Source organism: Artemia franciscana, chromosome 5 (assembly GCF_032884065.1).
Source record: "Artemia franciscana chromosome 5, ASM3288406v1, whole genome shotgun sequence".
In the NCBI taxonomy this organism is placed as follows: domain Eukaryota; kingdom Metazoa; phylum Arthropoda; class Branchiopoda; order Anostraca; family Artemiidae; genus Artemia; species Artemia franciscana.
The window spans coordinates 26342512-26369513 of NC_088867.1; the positions used below are offsets into that span (position 1 = coordinate 26342512).

General features: G+C 37.1%; 1 protein-coding gene across 2 annotated transcripts; it reads right to left on the reverse strand.

Annotated features, from left to right (window-relative positions):
- Positions 1–2811: 2811 nt before the first annotated feature.
- On the reverse strand, positions 2812–26167 carry LOC136027174 (trafficking protein particle complex subunit 6b-like). 2 transcript variants are annotated; one of them, XM_065704179.1, is made up of 4 exons: positions 26031–26166; positions 14719–14780; positions 7949–8150; positions 2812–3049 (listed from the first exon to the last, which is right to left on the reverse strand). In XM_065704179.1, the coding sequence occupies exons 1-4, from the start codon at positions 26121–26123 to the stop codon at positions 2921–2923; spliced, it is 486 nt and encodes a 161-aa protein (XP_065560251.1). In that variant the 5' UTR covers positions 26124–26166; the 3' UTR covers positions 2812–2920. The 2 variants fall into 2 exon arrangements, with proteins under 2 accessions (XP_065560251.1, XP_065560252.1); XM_065704180.1 differs by lacking the exon at positions 2812–3049 and adding an exon at positions 3108–3256 and having other exon boundaries at positions 26031–26167.
- Positions 26168–27002: the final 835 nt, after the last annotated feature.

Consider the following 27002-nt stretch of genomic DNA (forward strand, 5'->3'; position numbering starts at 1 on the left):
ACTTTTATATTCTTATATTTTTGATTATATGTATGAGGGGGTTTGTCCCCTCGTTAATACTTCGCTCTTCACAGTAATATTTATCTCCTCCTAAATACCTCGCTCTTTATGCTAAAGTATTTTTAGAACCCCTCATGCGTAATAATCTCTGTTCGTTTTAAGTTTTAATGCTACTCCTTACTTTCAATTGAAAAAAACTTTTTCGTGATTATATTTTCTTTTTTTTAATAGTAATGCTAGAAAATCCTGCGTCCTTTTTATTCAATTTCTCTTCCCCATGAAATATTCTTCCAAGGAAAGATCCTCCCACATAGCCCCCTCCTCTCAACCCCACACCCAAACCAAAAAATTCCCCTGGAAACGTCGGTACACTTCCCAATAACCATTACTGTATGTAAACATTGGTCAAAGTTTGTAACTTGCAGCCCCTCCCCCACGGACTGTGGGGGAGTAAGTCATCCCCAAAGGCATAGTTATTATGGTTTTCGACTATGTAGAACAAAATGGCTATCCCAAAATTTTGATCCGTTGACTTTGGGGAAAAAATTAGCGTGGGAGGGGGCCTAGGTGCCCTCCAATTTTTTGGTCACTTAAAAAGGGCACTAGAACTTTTCATTTCCGTTAGAATGAGCCCTCTTGCAACACTCTAGAACCACTTGGTCGTACGATGACCCCTGGGAAAAAAAAAACAAACAAACAAATAAACACGCACCCGTGATCTGTCTTCTGGCAAAACATACGAAATTCCACATTTTTGTAGATTGGACCTTGAAATTTTTTCTATAGGGTTCTCTTATACGCTGAATGCGATGGTGTTATTTTCGTTAAGATCCTATAGCTTTTAGGGGGGTTTCCCCCTATTTTCCGAAATAAGGCAAATTTTCTCAGGCTCGTAACTTTCGATGACAAAGATTAAATTTGATGAAACTTATATATTTAAAATCAGCATAAAAATACGATTCTTTTGATATATCTTTTAGCATCGAAGTTCCGTTTTTTAGAGTTTCGTTTACTATTGAGCCGGGTCGCTCCTTACTACAGTTCGTTACCACGAACTGTTTGAAAATATCATTTTTATCCAAACAAAAATTTTCACTGAAAGATATGGAAAAACTTTCCTCCTCTCCATCATTGATATGTTAAGTAAATGAAATTCCTCCCTTCTTTCCTTACCCCCCCCCCTCACTTGCTTTTTACCAACGATTGCATAAGTTTTATTTTACTAATTTCAAACTTCCTAATTGTAGAGTGAAAATTTTCTCTCTTCTAACAATTTTTATCTTCTTGTTATTTACACCACTCCCTTCGTTTACTCCTTCTTTATGCAATGATTAACCGGTCGAATTCCAATATAGACTCTACTAATTTAAATTGCTTTTAATCTTTTTGACATGTTGACTTCTACATTTATCTTTTTTTTTCATACTTAATTTTGTCATAGCTATATATTGCTGTCTTTGTGTTAAAGTTTGACTTTGGAGTGCTAATTCCGTCCACCTGGGGCTGTGATGGCCATTTTGGAAATCAAACTTATCTTGTCATATGTTTCAAGTGTACCGTAAATACTTGATTATTCATTTTAGTTCCTGTTCGTATTAGGACTCATTTATCCATCTATAGCAGAATCTGTTTTCTACGCGTTTTATGTGTTTAATCATTTTATTTTCTGTTCACGTTAGGTTCTAATACGACTCTTTATTTTTCTTAGAAAATTTCTTTCTTGGATTTTTTTTTTCCGAACTAGTAAAATTGAGGAGGGAAAGAAGCATAAGTGTCATTTGACGCTTCTGGCTATACTTTTCATCTTTCTAGAAGATCTTATTTAAGAATTACAAACAAGTTGACAAAATAATAATTGTTAAAAAGAGGAATAGTTGTGCAACTAAAGCATCATCACACGGTACACTTACTTAAAGTTTTAATAAAACTTTTCAAAATTATAATCTTTCAAGAAAAATCGAAGCTTCTCCTAAAGAATAATTAAGATACAAAGAAAAATTAAAGAAAACAAGCTTAAAAAAAGAAACGTACTCAATGATGCCATAATAATAAAACCACTTCTTCTCCCATGAAAAGTTTCAAGAAGATTGTCGTAAGTGCATGTTTAACGCTTATATCTCCAAAGTCTTATCCAGTCCTACTGGATAAGACTTCGGGGTCAGTGGCGTGACTCTGTAAGCTTAGCCAGAGTCGACCAAGCTCTAAATGGGTACCTGGAGAAATCTGGAGAAGGTAAACAGGAAGGGTGTGCGAAAGCACATGATGGCTGGCCCCCAACCCCCCATTGCACTTCCTGGCTGAAGGGCCAAGAAACGGAGATCAGCACCGCCGGTACGGACTGTAAAGTCTAATGCCGTATCCTTTATTTATTATTATCCAGTCCTAAGCCCATATCTGTTCCTTAAAGTTTTAAAAAAAAATTTCAAAATTACAATATTTCAAGCAAAATCGAAGCTTCTTCTAAAGAAAGTACGCACTAAAAGTTTCAGCCGCTCTACAGAAACAATTAATATTTTTTTTTCTTCATCTTATATTGCAAACGCAGTTTGGATGAAAATTATAAAGGAAGAAAAATATAATAAAAAGTGGCACGAAACAAAACAACAGCAAACAAATTAAGATATTTATAAAGAAGTCCTCCTTCTCGGATGAGTTTCATTATTTGATAACTAAGAAATCTATTATTATAGTGGCAACTATGAACGTAAAAATGGATTCTAATTACCTATTTTAAACAAACACACCGTCAAACCGAACTGTCAATGAGACTAGATGCCTTTATAACTCCTATAAATCCATATATGCTCTAACTAAGATTTGGGTAATTTATTAGTAAAAATTCATTTACATCTGTAAATGGTAATCAAAATGTACTCAATGATATCATAATAATGCAAATGCTTCTTCTTCACGAAAAGTTTCACGAGGATCGTTGCAAGTGAATGTGGAACTTGCAGGCAGGCATTGAGATAACCTCAGCAGTCACTACACAAGGAACATTTAATGCAGCTAGCCAGCCTCTTATTAGACCACAAGTGTAGACAAGAAGCTAAAAATTAATTAAAATATTTTATAACAGAAAGCTATACAAAAAAAATCAATAATGTATGCAGATACTCTCGTAATACTTTTAAACTACGACAGCATCATCATCTAAAAAACAGATAGGTACAATTGTATCCGTAGTTCAGGGATGTTTGTGTGTCAAAATTCATTTAAGATTCTTGTGACCTACAGTGATTGGACGGATGCGCTCCTAAAAGAGATTTGTTAAATAGCTTGTGGTAACAAACTGTAAGTAAGGAGCGACAGGAGCTAATAGCAACCCAAAGTCAAGAAAGAAGGTTTTGATAACAATACATACACCAAAAGGATTGGCAAAAGGAAGTTAAAATTTACCCATCAAAAGCTATGGGCCCGAAAAAACTAGCCTTATTTTCGAAAAGGGAGAAAAGAACCGAAAAAGCAAGTGATCATGAAGAAAACTGAAGCATCAAATTGTGCGTATCAGAGAACCCTGGTGGAGCGGTTCCAAGTTCATATCCACGAAAAGGTGGAATTTAGCACCTTTTTTTCGAGAAAGAATATCACGGATACGTGTTTGTTTGTTTTTACCAATAGTGAAATTTTGAACCAATAGTCCAAGAAGATTTGAAGGTGAAGAAAGCCTATTTAAGCTGAAAATAAAAGTTCTAGTGTCCTTTTTAAGTAGCCAAAAAGACTGTACCGCAACAAAGTGGCGAAAAATAACTACAATTTTGCCCCAGATACGGTCAAGTTACTACTGATTGAACATTCTGAGACAACCAGTAGGTTTCAAATAATCAAAAAACTACATACTGAGCTTCCCAGGTTCAGAGGCAGCACTACCACGCAGTGGCCCATTCATTCCTAAAGAGCCACGTAATCAGTATATAGTAAACAGTTGATAGACACATTTATTTTAAAGCCTCGTTTACTATTTTTATTCCTTTGAGGCTTGAAAATATTATGTGTAGTTGCGCATCAGCCATTCAAGAGGAGAGCCGGTGGATCTTTTTGTAGGTGGAAGGGGGGCGTGCTTGAAATCTCAGAAACAGTTCTTGTATGCCGAGATGATATATTGCATGGAGATGATAGTTAATTTTAGATAACTATAATTTATTTCGGAAAGCAGTTGCTCACCCTTTTTTCTCAGAGCATTGCTGTGCAGGAGTTAAATTTTCATAACGAGACTCAGGTTTAAGGAAGTGCCAACCCTCCAATGTAATCCCAGATACGCTATTAAAAACGAACATAAATCAAATGTAAAAATCAAACGAAAGTAAACAGTGACAAAAAGTTCAAAATGAACGGAAAATATTTTGTATATGCGGGGGGCTGCCCCCTTCTTAAACCCCCGCTCTTTACACTCAAGTTTGATTTTTTATCCTAATTCTTTCAGACTGCTCAAACACAAGGGCTTTGATTTAAACTAACAAACGTTTTTAGGCATTTCAAATAGTCTAAATAACTTCAAACACTTATCATAGGTTTTTCATCTTATCGTCATTTGACTACCATTTCAACTTATGGGCCATTTTAGTAGAAGCACACCGCTTCTTTCTGATTCAAAAAAACTCGAATAGCATTGCTTAAAACTAGTTAATTACAGCAGCGAAAGTGTTGCAGTCTGTTTACATTTTTATGCGCCTGAAAATACTCATTGTCATTTTAAAAAGCTATTACCAAATATTATCCCACAGGGTTTTTTTTTTAATACCAAGTTATACCTATTTCTTTTGAGGCTGTGCATAATACCATTCTCCATTTGAAATCCAAGTCAATCGACATGGATGGTATTAGTAAGAATTATTTACATGTTAATTGTAGTCAGTTGGTCTTCCATTTACAATTGCTTTTTCAAATGTCACATTGTTGCTCTGTAGTCCCAGATAGCATTCTATGTGGCACGGTCAGCTGTATTTTAAAGCGAGGCAAGGACCCATTTTCTCGTTCTTCGTGTCGTCCTATAGCTTGTTCTTGTAATTACAGCAGAGTGTGTGAATGTCTTTTACTGCCTTCTGTAAATTCTAGTGCTGGACGAGGGACAAATAAATTTAGGTTTCAGATGAGTTTTGGCTGTCAGCACACCCAAAAGGGTTCTGTCTTCTCTTCTAATCTAAACTTCGAAAAAAAGGTGATGGCCTATATATGTCCGAAAATCAAATAACTATAACTCAGGAGTTGATAAATCCTCCATCCCCTGGAGCAAGGGCTGTAACTTATGCAAGTAGCCCATTGTTAACATATAAGGTTTTTATATAAGGTTATATAAGGTTGGTCGTATCAAGAGCTAATTCGATTGGATCGAAAGTTCTAGTTCCTTTTCTAAGAGTCCAAAGTAATCAATAACTCGAAGATCGTTTTTCTTTCTACGTTCGGTTGGGTGTTATAATAATTTATCAACTGAGTTATTGACAGAGGAAATGTAGCTATTTTTAGAATTAAACTATAATCTCTGTGTTCTGGTGAGTATATTATTCCTTAGTAATGTTTTCTCTTTGGCAACTTGTCATATTTTATTATTATTTTTTAAGGGTGGCGGTGAGAAAAAAGGAGATTGTGTTATAATGTTTATGAAGAATTCCAAAAGGCCATCATTCCCTCAAGGCGAATGACTCCTCAAGGTCATCCTGCAGCGCCGTGAAAAATCCATCCTCAAGCCACTATAAGGCCGTGTAGGCCAGGTTTCCTTCTCGGAAGCAAGGACTGAGGAAGGAGCTTGTGACAGAGTGGACATCCTAACCACCTCACAAAGCACGAACGGCTACTAGCTTTTATACCCAGTCTTTCCTCGTTAGGGCAATTGCCTCGTGGTTGCACAACACACATCTGAAAATGCAGAATTCAGGGTTGAGTTAACGTTCCTGGTGGTCATTCATGCAACACTGGGATAATTTTTACAATCTGTACTCGTAAAATTCGGCCTTGGCTACCGAACTTTTTCAAAATTTGCTTGGACTTTAGTAAACCAGTGGCAGGAAACTTGCCACCGAGATAGAATCACATCCACTTAGTGTTTGTAGGTAAAGCCAGGGTTAAGCAATTGTTTTTAAATTTTGCAATTATTTACTCATTCTTAGTCCATTAAAGTTTACTTATTGGCTACCATTATGATTGCAGAAGTAGCTGCAACCTAGTAAAGAGCGAACCATGGTTCATAGTAAGCCAAATCATAAGCAGCATTTTCTAAGAGACAATCTAATGAGAAAAATTTTCCAATGAACGCTGATTTAGGAATAGTAACTATTGTTCTGTTTTTGCAGAATATCAATTTTTAATTATTGAAACAAATTTTTGTGAATTCCAAACAAGAGCCAGAACCTCTCGACAATAGCGTCAAATCGAAGCAAGAAGCACAGCAGTGAAGTTGACATTCCTAAGTCCCCTATCTTTAACAGTAAGGAAAGTCGTATTTTGCATGGTCGCACTATGTGTCTCCTTTGGCTCTTTCTTCCCAGGGGTGGGGTCATATTAAACCAATGTTCATAGAGCATTGGGAGAGAACTCGTGAATGAAGTGAGAGCCCTCACTTATAACAAAAGAGATCATGCTGGACCAAAGTGCCGTTTTCTGCCCATTTATTACCTCAAACATCAATTCTTGCTCAAAGAGAGCCAAAGGGCCGAGTAATGCAAATTCTAAAGTAGCCAATCACTTCTCGTGGTTAGGAGCTCTAACTGAAGATTTATAGTTTATCATCTTTAACATCGAGGAAAATCGTATTTTTAACATGGGTAGTGTAACTGTTTTGTCTCCTCTTTTCTTTTCTTCCCAGAGTTGATCTTACTGAATCAAAAGCTGTAGATAATCATTGATTTTAGATTGTTACATTAATTCATTTGTTCTAAACTCGTGTGCATAAGGTTAAGTATGTGCTTACCCAGGTAAGTACGTGTTATTGTTGGAGTATCGTTTATCTCAACGGACGCTTCACGGACGATTTGATAATTCGTAGGTCAGTGAAAGAACTGAATGGCTAGAATTTTCGAAGATGTGGCAACTTCAAGCTAGTATAACAGATATCAAACTATTATCCGAATTTGAGGCTTTTTAATGCTCTTCATGTGTTGCCGTAGACGTTTCTCCAAGATGTGATGCGTTCTGCCGATGTAATAATTTCCACAGTCGGACGGTATTTGAAATATCCCTCGCTGACCAGTAACTGGGGTCTCATTTTTATCAGAGTTGAGGAGAGTCATAGCACTTATGCTACTTTTAAAAATGATGGATGAACTATCGCTTGTAACTTCACATTTGAACCCCTACGAATTTTTTCGAACAATCTGATAATTTAAAAGGATATTAAGTAAGTTTTGAAAGTTCCGAACTGTCTCAAATTAATAATTTTAATATTATTGGACTGGACAATCAGGCTATGGTTTACCAACAGCCCCACCAGGCCCGGGCCTAGGGGTGCACAATGCCAAGAGGCGCAAATAAATTATCATTTAGCGATTTTTTAACAAAAATTGGACTGGTGTGATTTATCTTCAAAGTACCAGATGCACTCCATCGCTGTGCAAATCACACTTCAGAAATCAAAAAAGCATGCGAGTGAGCTATTGAGTTTTTGTCCCAACTCTCTTGACCCTAACAGTGTAGATAGATGCTTAGATTTGAAACCCTTCTTAATACACCCAACGTATTTGATTCTCAAATTAGTATCATAAGTGATGTTATATTGCGAGAAAAAAAATGTCATTATAAAGATTTTTTCTTAAGGAAAACTACCCCCCCCTCGTCTGGTATGAATAAGGAGCGGCAAAAACACTTGGGCCTAGAAGTGTCAAAGCTTTAGATCTGCCCTGTGGACATGGTAGAGTGACATACAAATACGACTCATACAAACGGAGGAGGAAAAAATCTACTCCAGAGTTGGCCCTATGGCATAGTTAGGCATGTAAACTTCATAGTTATTACTTACCCTGGAAGATTTATCAAGATACTGTCGGCCATTTGACACTTTTTCAAGCATTCTAAATTTACTGTCTTGTAATACATAGACTCCCTGGTGGTTCGTTCTAAGATTGTCAACTTGCTTTTTGAAAACAGCCGTCCAAAAGTCCTTGCATAAGAACTTGATAATATCAAGCTCATCCTTGAAGCGGGGCAAGTCGCGAGTAAACCTGTAAAAGAACGTCGCTTATTAATTTTCTATGTCAATTCAATGATATGTAAAGGAAAGATAAGAGTTTCGTGCTTTTAAAGTTGCCAGGAGGAAAACTTGCTTTTAAACAAAAGGATTCCATGTTTAGTAAAAATTAAAGTTCTTAAGTCGGCCCGATCTCTGGGTAATTTCCTTATCTGTAGGATGGGGTGACATTGTCTAGGCACAATGATTCAAGATGAGTAGAAAAAACAGAAAAGAAACTTGTGAACCAGCAAATATTTTGGCAGGAAACCCCAGTAAGCTGTCCTCCGTTCTGCTTTCAGGAAGAAAAATGAAACAAAGAAAAAAAGCTATGACAGCCTTTTCAACAAAATCTTTTTTAAAACCATTTTTGCCGGATTTTAAAAACTAATCTATCTGCAAACCCCTTCTTTTTTTCAATTGGAACCCTAGAAAAATCGACTGTATTTTATTCTATTATATATTTACGTTATCTAGCGGCCTTTAACCGTTGCAACGCCTGGAAAGTGCTGGAAATGTTAACTGAAATTAATTTGCTACCATGATTATAGAAAATGATGTTGAAGATATTGGGTAGACTGATGGGAGCAACGCTGGCGACAGTAGACTTCAATCATGTTTACCCGACATTAGAACCTAGAAATCGAGGTGTTCCGAGTCAAGCAGTGACACAAGAAATAGCACAGGTAAAAAAAAATGCCTAAAATCTTAAACGTACCCTAACTTTTAGTACTTAATTAGTTTTTCACACCAATTAGCCAATAAACTGTCACACCAATATCAGCAAATTTTGAATAATGATAAGCAAAAAAGTAGAAACAGCTACTAAAAGTGCTTGAATGGATACTAATAAGCTCAAAGTGGCAGAAATAAGGCTTATGAGGCTACACCTGAAATGAGGCTACATCTTTATGAAGTGGATTTAAGAAGCACAACTTCAGTCTCTGTTTCAAAAAGGTAATAAATGTTAGGCAAAACAAATAGCCTATTGGCAAACGTGAACACTCCATGTAATACCGACGAGAACAAAAAAATGTCAAAGAAGTAGTATGCACGGGCAGTATTGAGATTTAAAGGTACGGGGAAATCTCTCTCGAAGGATTTTCTTTGTGCTTTATGGTATCTAAATTAAAACATTAATGATTTCTAAGCTATTTTTTAGAGAAAACAAGCGTTTATACTAGGGTACTTTCTGTCCCAGTTCGAAAATACACTTGATTTTGCTCTCTGGTTTGCCTAGAATATCAGTTTCACCACCGGTTTTGGGCGAAAATCTCGTTAAGCACTATCATCTTCCTTCTTTTTTTTCGCAAGTTTCGTCCGGATTTGAAATTTACGTACCGGACATTTTCAAAGACTAACTATTTTATTTCTTCATACCTAACTTGTTTTCCTTGATATAACTCAAGTGGCTAATTAAAGACTATCATGCTCTGAAGGCAGAGACAGAAAGAGAGAGAGAGAGAGGACAAAAGGGTAACTGTTGCCCTGTGCCTTTAAGGTTCAAAAAAGCCCCCGTCTTTTTTAGATATTTATTTATCGAATCAAAAGATAGCCACCCACACGGTTTTCGCAACAACAAAAAAACGTATCGCCAAAGATAATGGGGAAAAACTACACTGAAAGACATGGCATAAAAATTTTAATACCAGCAGATTTAACGCTTACAGATCTTTAAACGCAAAACAATATTAACCTATGCAATTTAAAATCCTTCATTTCTTCAAATAGATTCAGCATTACTTTAACATTGCCATAAATAAAAAAGTTTGAAAAAAATATAAAAGTCAAAAGAATTTCCATATATGCTGATTCCAAATATGGAAAATTTAGTAAGTTTCAAAGTACTCACCAAAAGTTATTATCAAAAATAAATTGGGACTTTAAAATTTATAATTTTTCTTTTTTTTTAAACTCTGAATTTTTTTTTTTTTTTGCTTAAAACTTTTTGACACAAAAGAACCCATTCACACACAAACAGACACACAGCCATGCAGGCAAAAAGACAAACAGAGAGACAAACAAAAAGACAAATAGAGACAAATAAAAATTGGCTAGTTTAAAGCAAATAGGCTAGTTTAATGGTATATGTTATATTGGTAATATGTTAATAATCCGCGTAACGCCATTGATGGTCTAGATGTTGAACTGCCATGTGGATGGACAGATTGTAAGTGAAATTTCAGTCGGGAAAATTCTAGCTGTGTGTACAGATGGCTCGCAACTTATAGTTGCTGCAAAGACTGAGAATCAGTCAATGTTGACACTCAGAGAAGGGCTAAGTCAAAATTAAATTTGGCTTGAAGCCAACAGACTAGTATAAATCTTGGCAAGTCATAGTTTGTTGTTTATGGTCGTTCTGAGAATTATTATCCATGAATTTAATGTTTAACTTTAGGTGAGGTTATTGTTACCAGAAATGCTGAGGTTACGTACTTAGGAGTTTATGTAGAGAAGACGTTGTCTTTTAGACAGCATATTGTGGTAATTAGTGCTAAGATTTGGAATGCTGCGGAAGCTGTGAAATATTTTCAGTTGCGATTACTCGTATGCTTATTTATTGCTGCGCTGTTCCGTCAAATACGCTTTCTCTCCACCTTCATCCTCTTCGTGTGCTGCAGCATTCAGCTATACGGATTCTAAGTCGTTTCCGCAGCTATGTTTGAGTCAGAGAAATATATGAGAAATTTAAAGTGGTACCAGGGTTTTGTTTATTTTTAAATTGAAGTGAAGCTAATATATTGGATTATGAATAGTAGTTTAGGATTGCGATTTAATATTATGTTTCAGGTAAGAAACCAGATCCATATTTATTCAACAAGGCAAGCTCAGAATGTCCAAACACCTTTTGCTCCGACGATGCTCTCTAACTTTCTATTAGGTATATAGGACCTAAATGTTCGTTACATGTACCCGAAGCTACTAAACATATAAGGAAATTACATAAGTTTGTGCTTCAGGTCAAGGGATTCGTTTCAGAATGTATGGGTAAAGGGAATACTAATAGCAAGGGGTCAATTGGTACTACGAGAGCCCTACCTTTTCGATCTCCGGTACCGGTACTTTTTTTAAAGACCACACAGAATGGGGATTCCCCCAGTACTGCCATCCATCTAACTGAAGTCATAGATTGTTTCATTGTTAACTAAAGTTACAGATGGCTACATGTTTTCTTTTCCAACGACCCATTTTTTATCTTCTAAGTAGTTTTCCATTAATTTAATGAAATGCATGTCTGGTGTAGGAATCGAAAGTGAGACCAATGCTCCCCTCTAAAAAAAAACTTTTCTTGGAACTTTCGGGAAAATTTTTGGAGGGGGGACTTAGATTTTATTTTTTGGAATTTAGAATTTTCTTGAACTTAAAATTTTTTGAACTTTTACGCACAGGAACGCACTCACACACAAAGCCATAAAGGTAAAAAGACACACAGACAAAAAGACAAAGAGAGACAGATAAAAATTCACCTGTTTAAAGGAAATGTTTGGTGTTAAATGCTAGAAAAAAGCTTGAATCAACGAATATACCCATAAAAAATTTCATTTATTTTGAAAACTGAAGGGATTACTAACAGATTGATCTTAGATTATTGACATAGGCAATCGAAATGATTTATTGACAAATGGTCCTTTTAGTTGTATATAATTTGAGAGGGACCATATGACAGTATGACGTTAAAAAGAGAAAAATTGCAGACTTATATCAAAGGATTTGTCATGCAATTGGCTTGTTTTAAGGAAATATTTAATGTTACATACTAGAAAGAAGCTTGAATCAAGGAATGTACCCAGAAAATCTTTCTTTTGAAGGTAGTGTTAACAGGTTAATATTAGAATTGGACATGGTCCCAATTAAAGGAAATATTATTATTAATCTTAAGTCTGATTTCAATTGCTTCTCAAACTATTATCCTTTCTTAAATAGGGACTTGGGGGAATATTCACTAAATGCTCAATACACGAATTTAAATAAAAAGATCTTACAAAATATTTTAAAAAAACAACAGATATTAATACAGAACCATTTACAAATAGACCTTTGAGGTCAGCTGCCAAAAAAGCAACATTAGCACTAAAAACGTGTTTTTAATTATTCTTCTTTCATTTCAATGAATTGCCTCGTTTCATCTCCCTTTATTTATTAGTTCTGGTTTAACTCCGCTGAAGTAAGGATGCTGGGACTGTTTAAAAAAAAAATGATTTTAGTTCTACTGGTCATATGTTGTTGTAAGTTTTACTTCTTCTATATATTTATGTTTTGCTGAAGACGGCCCTAGGACAAAGGGCCAAAATTTTTATTCAAATTAGATTTCCACTGTCTTGCGAAAAGGATTCCCTATTGTTCTTCTTGTTTTTGATGTTTGCAGTAAAAAAAACCCTGATCTTTGGTCCGCACGTATTGAAAAAGGCATGGAACTGAGAATTATCGACGACGTTTCGGAAGCTATCTCTTTGCAGTCTCACCCGGGCAGTCTAAGTGACGTTGTTATTGAAGGCATTAAGAATGATATCTATAACAGCCTGTCTCTGGATTTAGAAAAAAATGGTTAAGACAAAGTTAGCTGAAATGAAGAGTCAGATTAAAAGTCTTGAGCAGCTAGTGCTTTACGTAATCTCGACGAGTAAAGAAGTTCAGACTACTATGGAACCTAGAGGACAAGTTAATTTGTCAGATCGACGCTACTGAACAGAGTTCTCTAAACAATCAGATTATGGTGTTTCGACTTGACGAGGACGTTTCGATTCTGGAAAATAGAGAAAACAAATTTCTTGATTTTTGTAGCTCGAAATTCCCAGGAATCCCACTAGTAGCTGTTGAAATTATCTCAATATGCAAAATTGGTCAGAAAACTAACATTACCGTCCGTCCAATCGTCGTTACTTTCTCCAGCCTGAAGCCTCGATCAACCATTTTGAAAAAAAGAAAGAATTTGACGGGTACGCGAATTTCAGCGAATGAATCCCTGACTAAAAATAGACTCAATCTTCCTTCCTGTGTTAAGAGTAAGCCGGACTTAAGAAATCCTTGGACAGTGGACGGCAATATATTTATCAAAATTGATCATACCAACCCCCAAATGATAGCGACTGAAGGTGATATTAATCGTGCTTGAGCATCTGTTCGTACCAGTCTCAACACTAATCATGCTCAGTGTAGTTCTTTATTTTTGTTTTTCTTCTTGTCGTTTGCTTGCCATTTGTCTGTCCGTATTTTATTTTATTTTGTTTACGCAGCTACGTTGTATTATTGGTATATTTCTGACTATTTTTCTGCCCACTACTTTATATAATTAATAATCAAATTCAACTGTATCTTGTCTAGATTAAAAAAAAATAACAAAAATTAAAAATAATAATTATTCGTATTTTTTCTTGGAAACTCAATACTTTTTCCATGGATCCCAGGCTCCTTGAAAATGGTACACATACAAAGGGAACCCTTTTCCCAGGGACCTTTTGTAACATAAATTAGATCTCAAAATCATAACGTAGGCAAAACGAATTACTACTGTTAAAAAAAAGTCACATGCAAGTAGAACGAGTCATCTTTTCCCCTTTTATGTTATCTGTGGTTCTTATTTTTGCCAAAAAATATGTTTTTCTTGTTTTCTTAATTTGTTAAGAAATTATCTTGCATTTATCTCTTATCTTGTTTTGTCATTAAGATCCATTATGAAATATTTTCAATGAAAGATTTCTACTTCATAGCATCTGATTTACAATACAAGGATTGTAAAACTTAGCCAATGCGAAATGTTGCAAAACTATGATAATTGATCTAAGACTCTTGTAATTAATTTTATCTTTTCTCTTTGGTAATAGGTGCTATAAATTTTCTTGGTAAAATGCTACAAATTATTTATAGCATTAGGGGTAGTAGTGGTAATTGTTGCATGAATTATCCAGATAAGTGTAATATCCTATGAAAAGAGAAATCTAAAATGCTACAGTGGTATCATTTTTATCTGTAGTTGCTCAAAGGTCCAATCCTCAAGAAGGTTTGGCCAACACCCAAGAAAAAAAGTTTTAGGGCAAATTTTCAGACTTTCCTTTGGGCAAGGCCTCTTTGGACACATCTTGGTGTGAGGGATGTTTGTTGTCAGTCCTTTCATTTGTATAGGCCCAATTTCGTCTGCATAACCTATCAAACCACCACACTAACTGTCCCACTTAATTTTGATGAGTACAGGTTTAAAGTTGAGAAGGTAATAAGGCATTTCTATAAGTAGGGAATGGGGGCAGATGTCCGACAACGTTGATTTAAGTCCAAATATTAACGTTTTCGTTCATATTATGCAATAATAAGTATTGTGTATAAGATATTTTATTAGTGATTTTTTTCAGTCACCAATGTTTTTGTTTTAGGCCTTTTAATTTCTTTATTTTTCCTCTACTATACTATTTGTCAGTTGAGGAGCTTGGAACGAATTCATTCTTAACTTTCATATCTTTACGACATTCATATTTCATTCATATTTCAATATATATTCATATTCTTTACAAATTCATATCTTAACGACAAAAGAATCCCCAGATGAATAATATTTAGGGGATAGGATATACCTTTCTGCAAGACGGAGACCAGATGAGAATCCAATGTATTCCAGTTTGGAGATTCTCTCGTCCTAAAAAGAAAATGATGGATCATTGCTGATTTTCTTGTTTCATGACAAAAAGAAAGTATTAAGACCTGAATAACGATAGAACATAGATAGAAATTGTAGGTCAATATCCATAAGTCTACACAGGTCTGACGTTTAGAGGAAGGGGGAGTATTTTTGCAATGAGAGGCGAGTCAATACCACAAACGAGAGAGTTTTTAGGCGACAGCTTTTCGTATTTCTTAGCTGGGAAGCCTCTTCTTCACTACAATCCAAGATCCACTATTATTTTGGGACTCAATTTGGCCTATACAGCAGGTCTTGGAACTTTGAAACAGACATCCTTATCAGTTTAGGAGTCACATAGCTTCAAATATAGATATTTCTTTATTTCTGGCTAGATCTATGAATATTAGTAATCTATTTAAAATATTGGCCAGTTCTGGATCTGGATGGCAGAGACCCACACTGTTAAATAAAATCTTGAATTGCTCAGATTTCTGGAAATTATTATTATTATATATTAACATTCAGCTTATTTTCATTAGTTTTTTTTCTAGTCATATTTATTAGTACAAAAACGATATTTTCTTTCATGTTTTGAAAAATTAAACCATGCTGTTCAAAACATATGCAGTTTTCAATAAAACACAAACAATGCAACATCCTTTAGAAGTTTTACAGGTGAGGGACAGTAGCCAAACTCCTGTTTGTAGTAATTTCTGCTCATTTAAGCTGGATTTGAGGATTCATTCAATTTTCAACTTGCTTTAGGATTTACTTGTTCATCTATGTTAGTATCTGTTATCTTTACGTTCCTGTTTGTTTTGGGTTTTATTTATTCTTGGATAGCAACTTCTTATCATTTTAAATTTGAATTATGAGAGGATTTTTTTTTTCTACGCACCTAATATGACTTTACTTTTCTTTGAAAAACTTCTTTTTTGATTATGAAGAACTATAAATGCAGAATGAATTACATTACATTATTAGCCACTTTTATGTATTGTAAACAAATTAGAGACAAAATTATTTTGTGACAAGCAAGAAAAGGCTGAAGGTAAGAAAAAAATACTTAATGATAATTGAGTTTTGAAACTGACCCAAAATATTTAGAAAAAACTTTTTTGGTTACCAATTTTAGAAGCTACAAAAAAGGTAATACCCTCCTGCAATACAGAATACCATTTCCCCATTCAATGCTGTTTTCAAATATATTAATCAGCACTGTCACAGCTAAATCCATACCCCCCTCCCCTACTGCCTTAATGTAGCCCCAGATAATATACAAAAATTTACTGATTTTGTTGGTTTTTATTATGGTAACAGTCTTGTGTAGAGTAGCAACACAAAGTCAACACTGTAATAACAGGTACTGTGACAACTGTTTGGGTAGGATTGTAACAATATAATCTATTATATTAGGAAATTGCTTTAAATGGGGAATCAAGTGGTGCTACTCTTTATTATTATAATAGTGTGTAGTCCAGAAGAGAGCACACACAAGACTGTTACCTGCATTAAAACTTAGGTGGCACAGCCTAGGGCTAAATACAGGCACTCACGGAGAGGCTGGGATGCAACTACAACAGCAATGGTTATTATATTTGAGGAGAGCAATGAGCAGGGAATTGAATTGTTTTTTTTTTTTTGCTATTGCACAGCAGATGGATGAGGGGGATGAGACACATTCCTACCCCAAGATGGTCAAAAGGTGAACTAATTATAGGGCTAAGGGACAAAAATACTGATGGATGAGCTCGAGGTTCACTGGCCCCCCTCAACCAACATCAATTATATATCTATCCCTGTTGATATTTGATTCTTGTGTAGCCAAAGAAAATTGTAATTGTTCACCAAGGTTCCCTTTCTAAACAATAATTCTTATTTTATTGGCAGCGTTTTTAGTTAGAAAAAAACCAACAAATAATTGTTTTATCAATGTAAAAAACAATTCATGTAAGAACTGCAGTTGGGATGCAAAATACAATCCATAAGAACTAGTGTATTGGTCACTTAGTAACCATTACTTTCAGTAAAAATATCTAATCAAACCAATAATTTGCATAACCAGCTATACCTGATACAAATATATGTATCAGGAATATAAAAATATATATCGCTTTAGAAATGTGTTATAACATCAGGATAAAACTGACACACTGAGATTTACAACAAATGGCAGAATGTGGGCAATCCCTCCAAATAACTTGTAAGTCTGGTCTTGAGATACTGTGAAGAGCATTGAAATATTTCTGCAGTGTTTCACTTAGAAAAAATATATAGGAACTATTTGTTGGGTGAACTCTTTTTTGTCAGTTTTAAAAATAAGCAACAAACATCTTTTGAATTACCTTAGCTGAGCTTTCAACTTAGGCAATTTTGTCAGAATGCCGTTTATCACCCCCCTAAACCAGAAGCAACCATGCAGAAAATGTGTGACATCTCACACAATTTTCTATGTTATTTAGGTGAATTTGTAAATGTTAACCACAGCTAAAAGATACAGGCTAATAAAAGTAGAACCATTACTTTCTTTAGTCCAAATATCATACTTGCTTTTTTGAAAATGTAGTCCCAAATATAGCTTTAAACAATACATTTCTCTGGTGTTTTATCTGGTGATCCATCTTATATTTTTTTCCAAATTAGTTTATTGTGTCTTTTTTTGCTCAGTGGAATGCTTAAAATGCCTGTTTGCTTGAGTTATTACAATAGAAATGCCAGGTAAAAATATAATTTTAAAATGTAGAAAATAATGAAGGGAAACTTGATAATCTGATTAACAGAGTCATGTTGCCTATAATGAAGTTAGTATTTTAGTTTGTTCTTTCTTTTTAGTTATTTATACATTTTATAAACACAACTATCAAGGGTACCGGGCTGCATTGGCAAAAAAGTGACAACAATATGTGGAAAGGCATAAAAAAAAAGAATTTAGTTGTAGGCTATCACTTTTATTTTATTAGTATGTTTCCATTAGTTTTGGTCAACCACTACAAACTTTTACAGTAATTTGTATTTGCCTGTGATGTTATTTTTTTTAAATCCTGCATCACTCAAAATCTTAATTTGACTGACCAAGTTAAGTGAAATCAAGACATGAAAATTAACCAAACAGTTCACAGTAACAAACTGTAAGCATAGGACCAGGCTCATTAGTAACCGAAATCTTAATGAAAATCACACCATCAGATTCAGTATATCAGAGAAGCCTACTGTAGAGGTTTCAAACTCCTATCTGAAAAAATACAGAATTTTATATTTTTTACCCAAAGAAAAATCACAGATGAGTGTTTATTTGTTTGTTTTTCCCAGAGGTGATCATATGAACCCAGAAGTGCTAAAATATCAGGAGAGGGCTCATTAGGACGGAAGTTAAAAGCTCTAGTGCCTTTTGTAAAGTAACCAAAAAGATTGAAGGACAACTTGAAGCCATCAACAACATGCATACACCATCAAACCAAGAAGAACTTGCAACCTTGTTGGGAAAACTAAACTACCTTGCAAAATACACTCCATGCCTATCAACACAGAACGAAATCCTACACAACCTCAGCATATCCACAAAATTCACAAGGAACACAATGAATATGAAAAAATATTAATGATTCAACAGTCTTAAACTTAGCATACTTTGACCACTCATGCAAGTCAATTGATCTTACTGTGGATGGATTGCCACACAGTCTAGGAGCATGGAGCACATGTTTTGTCAGATGGTAATGTCATTAAATATGCATCACACTCTCTCAGCAAAGCTGAACAGGAATACTCACAACTGGAGAAGGAGCTATGTGCAATAGTATTTAGTTGCAAGCACTTCCATCACTTCATACACAGCAGGCATGTAAAAGTAACAACAGACCACCATCCAATTGAGACTATCCTCTGAAATCCACTTCAAAAGCCTCTGCCAGAGCTCAGCAAATGATGTTCCAGACTCAACCCTATGATCTGGAGTTTGTCTACATACCAGGGATAGAAATTGCAGTTGCAGACAAGTAATCAAGGCTGCACCTCCTTGATGTTGATGAGACGCTCCATAGAGAAATTGAAGCATATATCCACCAGATTACATGTGTTCTTCCTGTTAGTGTCAAGGTGGGTGGCCCAGCACTAGAAAGCAAAGTGCTACAAATCTTCTTGCATACTGGAACATTCAGCACAAATGATCATACACAAATGGCATCATATTCAAAGGCAACATAATTATTATTCTCCCAAAGATGTGACCCAACATCCTCAAGCAGCTCCATTTCTCCCACCTTTGTGTGGAAAAGACAAAACAATGCACCATCATGCTCATTTACTGGACAAAGATGAACAGTGACATTGAAGCACTAATTACAAACTGCCCACCATGTCAGAAGTCATCAGCAAACTTAAAACACATTTTGCCTGGCATGGTATTCCTCATACCATTATGTCAGACAATTCTCCTACCAACTGCATCAACTTCCTGTTTGAGAGTCTGCTTTGCTTCATTATGCATGGTTTGCAGTTGTGCTTGGGTTTCCTGGAATGTTCTGCATATCAGGACAGCTCTGTCCAAAGTTAGGCTCTCACCTTCAGCAAGAAGTCTTTCTCTGAGCCTATCATTCTTCAGCCCAAAAATGAGTTGATCTCTCACCATCTCATCTTGCTGGCTGTAGCTGCAATTCTGTGCAACGAGCTTGAGATCAGTAATGTATTGTTCAATGGTTTCAAACTCTTTCTGGTTCTGCTTGTGGAACTTGAAGCGTTCAAAGATGGGATTGGAAGAGGGCTCAACATGGTTTTTGAACAGTCTTAGGTACTCAGTTGGATTGTTTTCACTGCCGTCCGGAACAACAAAGGTACTAAAAATGTCTCTGCCCTTCTCTCCTACCCATATGAGGAGGTAGGAGCACTTCACTGCATTAGATTTTCCATTTAAGGGGCCACTGAACATAACTCCACATGCTTGGAGAATCTTGTCCAGGCATCTTTCAAGTTAGGCTGGTTCCAGTCGATGAATGGAGAGGGTGTAGATGGGTCCATTGTTCTGACACCATGAACAATTCTTCTATTTAAGGTTTAATTGGAAACCCAAGCACCTATAAAAAAAAAATAAAGCAATAAGCAAAAGCAATAAAGCAATAAGCAATAAATAAGCACTATGCAATAACCACAGGCAGCAAGCGGGCGGGTAATTAGCTGAGCCCCAACATTGCACTATATATATGCTTCCACTTCTCTTCTTTTGAGAGTTGGGTAAGGTCACAAGTTTAGTTTGATTGGTGGCTTAATTTGCCTTCTGTATCTGGTGTGGGTCACTGATGCTGCTGCTGTCTTACCTTTGATTGAGTTTAGGCTATTGGTGGTATGGGGCAGGGTTGTTCTGTTGGGTGAGTTGATGTTGGATGATGCAGTAGGCAGTGTCTCCTCTGTATGAGGTAAGTTAGATGCTGGATTGCTCACTGACAGAGTGGCAGTATCCTGCCCACTCTACTGTCTGCTTTTTACAAGGGGTGATAGTAAGGTGTTTGATATGTGCTTCCAGTTCCTCTGTAGGAAGGTTCCAGCTTTGATGCAATACAGAACAATCTAGGGTAAGGTGCTGGTGTTATGATGGTGGCAGTGCTCCACTGACTATCTGTTTGTTTCTGGTAAGCCACAGTGTCACCCAAGTAGAGTGTGGCCTGAGACTTGGCATGTTTATCATAATGCAGTTTTTGTCTTGATTGTGCCTCTTTCCTCTTCAGCAAGTATTTGTTGGTTTGAATCACCTGTTTCTGCAGGTGTTTTTCTATGCAGGGTAAGGCAGAGCATAATTGTTAGCTCATCAGTAGCTGCATAGTATCAGCATAGCTGTCTATGGGTGTATTCCTGTATTCTAGGAGACCCAGGTATGAGTCATCTCCACCTTCAGTTGCCTTGGTGAAGATGTTCTTACATGTGTGAACAGCCTTTTCTACCAGCCCATTAGACTGGGGTTAGATAACTGAGTACCTAAGACTGTTCAAAAACCATGTTGAGCCCTCTTCCAATCCCATCTTTGAACGCTTCAAGTTCCACAAGCAGAACCAGAAAGAGTTTGAAACCATTGAACAATACATTACTGATCTCAAGCTCGTTGCACAGAATTGCAGCTACAGCCAGCAAGATGAGATGGTGAGAGATCAACTCATTTTCGGGCTGAAGAATGATAGGCTCAGAGAAAGACTTCTTGCTGAAGGTGGGAGCCTAACTTTGGACAGAGCTGTCCTGATATGCAGAACATTCCAGGAAACCCAAGCACAACTACAAACCATGCATAATGAAGCAAAGCAGACTCTCAAACAGGAAGTTGATGCAGTTGGTAGGAGAATAACTGATAGCAGAGCAAACAAAGATTGCTATTTCTGTGGTGGCCCATACAGTAATGAACACAGATGCCCTGCAAAAGGAAAAAAATGTTCGAAATGTGGTAGATTAAACCACTTCGCCCGTGCATGTAGGAGCAAATCAGTCCATAATATCCAGCATGGTCGCCTGATGGTTGTTGAAGACTGTGCGGCAACCTCAGAATTTTTCATAGACTCCATAGACAGTGCTGCTGAGAGCAGCACGATTGCTACCATCAGACTAGTTGAACAAAACACTCGTGTGAACTTCAAAATCGACACTGGCGCTGAAGTCAACGTGCTACCGTCACAAATCTATAGCATGCTAAACCCACAGCCATCTATGCTTAACACCTCTGATATACTTACTTCCTATTGTGATGGCAAACTCAAAGTACTAGGAACCTTTAACCTGAAACTCCAAAGAAAAGACAACCAAGATCCAGAGGTCCACAAGTTCTACATCGTCAGTACTGCTAAACAACCTCTCTTGTGCAAGAACTCAAGCGTATCACTAGGCCTGATCAAATTCCTGAATGAAGTTACCAAGAAGCCAGATCAAACTGTCGACAGAATCCTTTCTGAGTAAGAGGACGTCTTCCAAGGGATTGGAAAACTAGAAGGTAAATGCCACATTTACTTGAAGGAGAATTGCCAGCCTACAGTACAGCCACCAAAAAGGATCCCTATATCTATGCAGGATCGATTCAAAGCAGAGCTTAGCCGTCTCGAAACCCTTGGCGTTATCGAGAAAATATCAAAACCGACGGAATGGGTTAATTCAATAGTCACTGTTGAGAAGCCCGACGGAAGTCTCCGTTTGTGCCTGGACCCTAGAAACCTGAACAAATGCATCAAGAGACCACACCACCCAATACCAACATTCGACGATGTTGCCATAAAATACGCCAATTCCAAGAAATTCTCTAAGCTTGATGCACGCCATGGCTATTGGAGCATGGAACTCGACGACGAGTCAGCTAATCTAACTGCCTTTAACACAGCATTTGGAAGGTTTCGCTTCCGGCGATATCCCTTTGGTCTGAATTGCGCCCAGGATGACTTCCAAAGAAAGATGGAAGAAATATTTGCTGAGCTTATCGAGACGGCAGGTCTGGGCCTCCTTATCGATGACATTGTTGTCCATGGAGCAACAGACGAGGAGCACGACAGCAACCTGGAGAAAACTTTACAAGTCGCGCTTGAAAAAGGTGTTTGTTTCAACAGAGAAAAATGCATCTTCGGCAAGACAGAAATTCCATACTTTGGGCACATATTGACCTCGGAAGGTATCAAACCAGACCCAAATAAAATTCTTACCATTCGCCAAATGCCCAAGCCTAAGGGACCTGAAGAGTTACAATCGCTGCTGGGTATGGTCAACTACCTTGGCAAATATATCCCGAATCTGTCAACATTGAACCACCCACTCAGAACTCTTTTAGAAGAGCACAGAACTGACGGCAGTTTCCAGTGGACCTCAGAGCACAACAAAGCGTTCGCCAATGTCAAGAACAGCATTTGCGAAAACCTAAAATACTTCAACCCAACTTCTGAGGATGTCGTACTGAAAGTTGACACGTCTCAGCATGTCCTTGGAGCTACATTAACGTGCGACGGTGGAATCTGTGCCTTTGCATCAAGATCGCTTTCATCAGCCGAGCAAAAATACTCACAGATTGAAAAAGAAGCACTGGCCATTGCCTTCGCATGCAAGCATTTCCACCAATGTGTGTATGGACAGCCAGTCAAGGTTCTCTCCAATCACAAACCACTTGAATCCATCCTATCTCGAGGCATTTCAGTTGCACCTCCACGACTGCAACGTCTAATGCTACAGATCCAGCCGTACAACTTGTCAGTTAAACACGTGCCCGGAACAAGCGTCCCTGTGGCCGATGCTCTTTCACGCCTCCCACTCCCTGAGACGGACGCAGAATTCGAATGAGAGACAGAAGTCTTTGTTCACACCCTATTCAAGACTGTACTGATGAGTGACAGTTGACTGTTGTGCATTAAATCATCAACCAAATCCGACCCCAAACTATCCTCTCTAACCAGCACCATCATCACTGGATGGCCAGAAACCAGATCCAGCTGTTCTCAGAAAATTCAGAAATACTGGAACACCTGTCATGAGCTATTGATAGCCAATGGTATTGTTCTAAAAGGAGATAAAATCGTCATCCCGGCGACAATGCGCAGAGAGATCCTGCAACAACTACACCACTCACACATGGGAATGGAGAAAAAAAAACAATGGGCCAGATCAATCGTCTACTGGCCTGGTATCAACAGAAACATCAAAGAAATGATCAGCCAATGTATCACTTGTGGCTGCTTACCAATGCAACCTCAGAAGCACCCTCTGATCAACACGGAGCTACCTGAATACCCCTGGGAACATATCAGAGCTGACATTTTCTCGTTCAGGGGGGAGGAACATCTGATCATAGTCAATTACTATAGCCGCTATTTTGAAGTGGACAAACTCACCAGCATGACCTCCAAAGCAGTCATCCAAAAGATGAAGCCAAATTTCGCACGTTTCAGCATTCCCAGAATGTTAATGACTGACAATGGCCCACAGTTTTCTTCAGCCAAGTTCAGTACATTTGCAAAAGAGTGGGGAATCAAACACATTACTTCCAGCCCCCACAATCCGCAATCTAATGGTTTAGCAGAAAAAACTGTACAAACAGCAAAATGGATTATTGAAAAATCCTACCAGAGAGGAACTGAGCCATACCTTGCATTCCTTGAATATCAGAATACACCAGTTGATAACCTGGCATCCCCTGCTCAACTACTTATGAGCAGACAGTTGAGGTCCATGCTGCCAGCTCACCCCAAGCTGTAAAAACCAAAACTTGTCCCATCAGTACAGTTTAAGGAAGCTAGATACTACCATCAAAACCTGCAAAAAAAGTATTTCGATTGTGGAACAGAAGATACGTGCAGCCTACAACCTCGGCAACCTGTCTGGATCAAGGTGGTCCCAGGAAAAGAATGGGAACCAGGAAGAGTCCAGTCAGCAGCTGATACCCCCAGATCATACCACGTTGAAACAGGAGCTGGGGACATATACCATAGAAATGCGAAAGATACTATCCCATGCTCTGAGCCTGTTTCAGGAAACCACCAAAGGATGGATCTACCCAATAGTCGCGAGAAAATGAAATCGATGTCACCTACAACTCTCCCGCCTCAGGGGAAGGTACAAAGCTCACCAGCTTCGAGATCTGCAAACCCTGGTGTTGGTAAAAAGCTCTCCAAAGCTAGCAGCCCACCAGCTACTGAATCTGAACTCCTGCTGATTGTCTGCCATGTGCCCCAGACACTTGGAACAGAATGCCCTGCTGAATCTCCTCGCAGATCTGTGCGCGATCGCAAGGCCCCTCAGAAGTTCCATGACTACGAGCTCAACGTGTGAAGAAGGGAGATGCAATGTTGGGGCTCAGCTAATTACCCACCTGCTTGCTGCCTGTGGTTATTGCATAGTGCTTATTTATTGCTTATTGCTTTATTTTTTTATAGGTGCTTAGGTTTCCAATTAAACCTTAAATAGAAGAATTGTTCATATAGTGTATATATCACCTGTTGAGGGGTGAACCAAGTGCTGTCTCCCAGATATGTATGCTACCAGTACCATGTGTATAGCCCATTAGTGTTCTTACCTGTGTTGTAGAGGCCCAGGAGATGCAAGCCTAGCACCTTCTTTTGTGGGTGTTAATAACAGTACCAGCAGTTCATCCTCTACTGGGTATAAGCACTATTAATCTTCTTTCATAGAAGAAGGAGGGTGTAGTATCTTGCATAATTGTTGTGCTTATGCTACTAGTGCATGTATATGCTTGCAGTCACTTATCATACTTTTGCTGTTATTATTCTTGCAGTTGCAAATTATGCCTATTGTTTTAGATGCCTGGGTTTAATAAACTAATAATCTGGTAGAACACTACAAGAGGTAAATTTGAACTTCACCCTCACCCCCCTAATGTGCAAATATATACCCTGAATTTGTATATACATATATAGGGGTGGGGGAAAAGCTCATTTCCAATACAAATAAATGTTAAATTTGAATTCAGGATGTAATTCCATAAAATTCTAGTTTAGTGACTTGTGGCTATCTTGGAAAAGGGTTAGGTTAGGAAAATGAAACTTTCAAGGATAGGTCTAAAGGCTAAAGTATGTCCTGGGAAAGTATTTTGAAGTACCTACCTCCACTCCCTCTCCCTCTAAAGGGTCCTGGCCTTTGATGACATTTGAAAATAAGTGTTATAAAAGTGAAACTTTGCAAAATAGATCTTCTGCTTGAACAAAGTACAACAAAATGATTTCAGATTCATAACTTTGCTAAATCCTAATTTATAAGGTTTTAAAAATATACACATACATTTCCTAAATTTTGGGAAAAAAAACATTGATATGGCTCAGAATTCTACTCAAATAACAGAAATTGCATTTTCAGAACTAAAGGCAGAGAAAAAGCAGCTGGTAACTGAAAATTAAGGTAAAATGTTGATTTGTCAAAATTTCAATAGGTATAGACCTGTCATGTAAGCAAATGTTAGGGCTCTCTAGAGGGAGAAGAAGGGGAGGTGGGTACTTTCAAATACCTGGACTTTAAATCAGATTTGAGAGTGACATGGATATCAAACTTTGAAAGAGTAGACTATTAAAAAGCATTGAGTGGTGTGTTTGCTTTACCCCTGTGTAAGTAATGAAATCCCCTCTTAATTTACCCTCCTTCAATTTTATTAATATCAATCCAGGATGGTAAAAACAGGCCTATTAGCTAGGCTAGGGAATATGGTAGCCTAGCACCCTAGCTCATTTTGACAATTTGAACACCCTTACATTATCATTTAGAAATAAATGAGTAGGATTTAGGCACATGAAGATAATAATATAGTTTAATTACTATTTCTTCCTCTGCAGTAGCATCTTTTAAAATAGTGGATACAATTGCACCATGGAAAAGCTCAAATAAAGTATCTTCACACGTCCCTAACATTTTAAAAATCTATTTTCAAAAGCGTCATCTAACATATTTAACAAATAAAAAAATAAGTTTCCAACTGAAAGTGAGGAACAAAGTTAAAATGAACAGAAATTGTTAGGTATATCAGGGGGTTGCTCCTCCTCAACACCTCTCTCTCTTTACGCTGAAGTTTTTAAGTATTTTTAAGTAATCTTCTTATTATTCTAATTAAACGAACATAGTGTTTCAGGAGTCGTTCTTAAAGAATTGGGGCAAAATTCAAACTTTACGCTAAGAGCGAAGTGTTGAGGAGGGGCAAACCCCTCATATACGTGATAATTTCTGTTCGTTTTAATTTTCAATGTTACTCCTAAGTTTCAGCTGAAAAAAACTTGTTTTATATTTAGTTTTTGATTGTTTTTAAATAATGCCAGGAAAACTGGCTATGCCTCCACGGAAAAATCCCTCCTCTCCAAGGATTTATTCTCTAGACTATTCAATCCTGGCGAAAATTTATTCTGGATAATTGCCCTTAACATCTCCTCGCGTAAAGTTGAATCAGCATAGAGAAAGCAAGACGTAAGAAGAATTTCGTACAGGAATTCTGGCAAATTTCCCCAGTGTAAAATTTCCCCTGAAAATTTCCCCTGTAAAATTGTCCCAGTGGAAAATCTCACCAGCAGAAAATTACCCCCCCCCCACCCTAAAAATGTATGCAAAATTCCCAATAACAAAATACTATATGTAAACAATGGGTAAATTTTGTAAATTAAAAACCTTTTCCCAGGGGCTGTGGGGGGGGGGTCATGGTATCTTCAAAGGCATAGTTATGTGGCCTTTCAACTATGATGAACAAAATGGCTATCTCAAAATTTTGATCAGACAATTTTGAAGAAAACGAACCATAGGAGG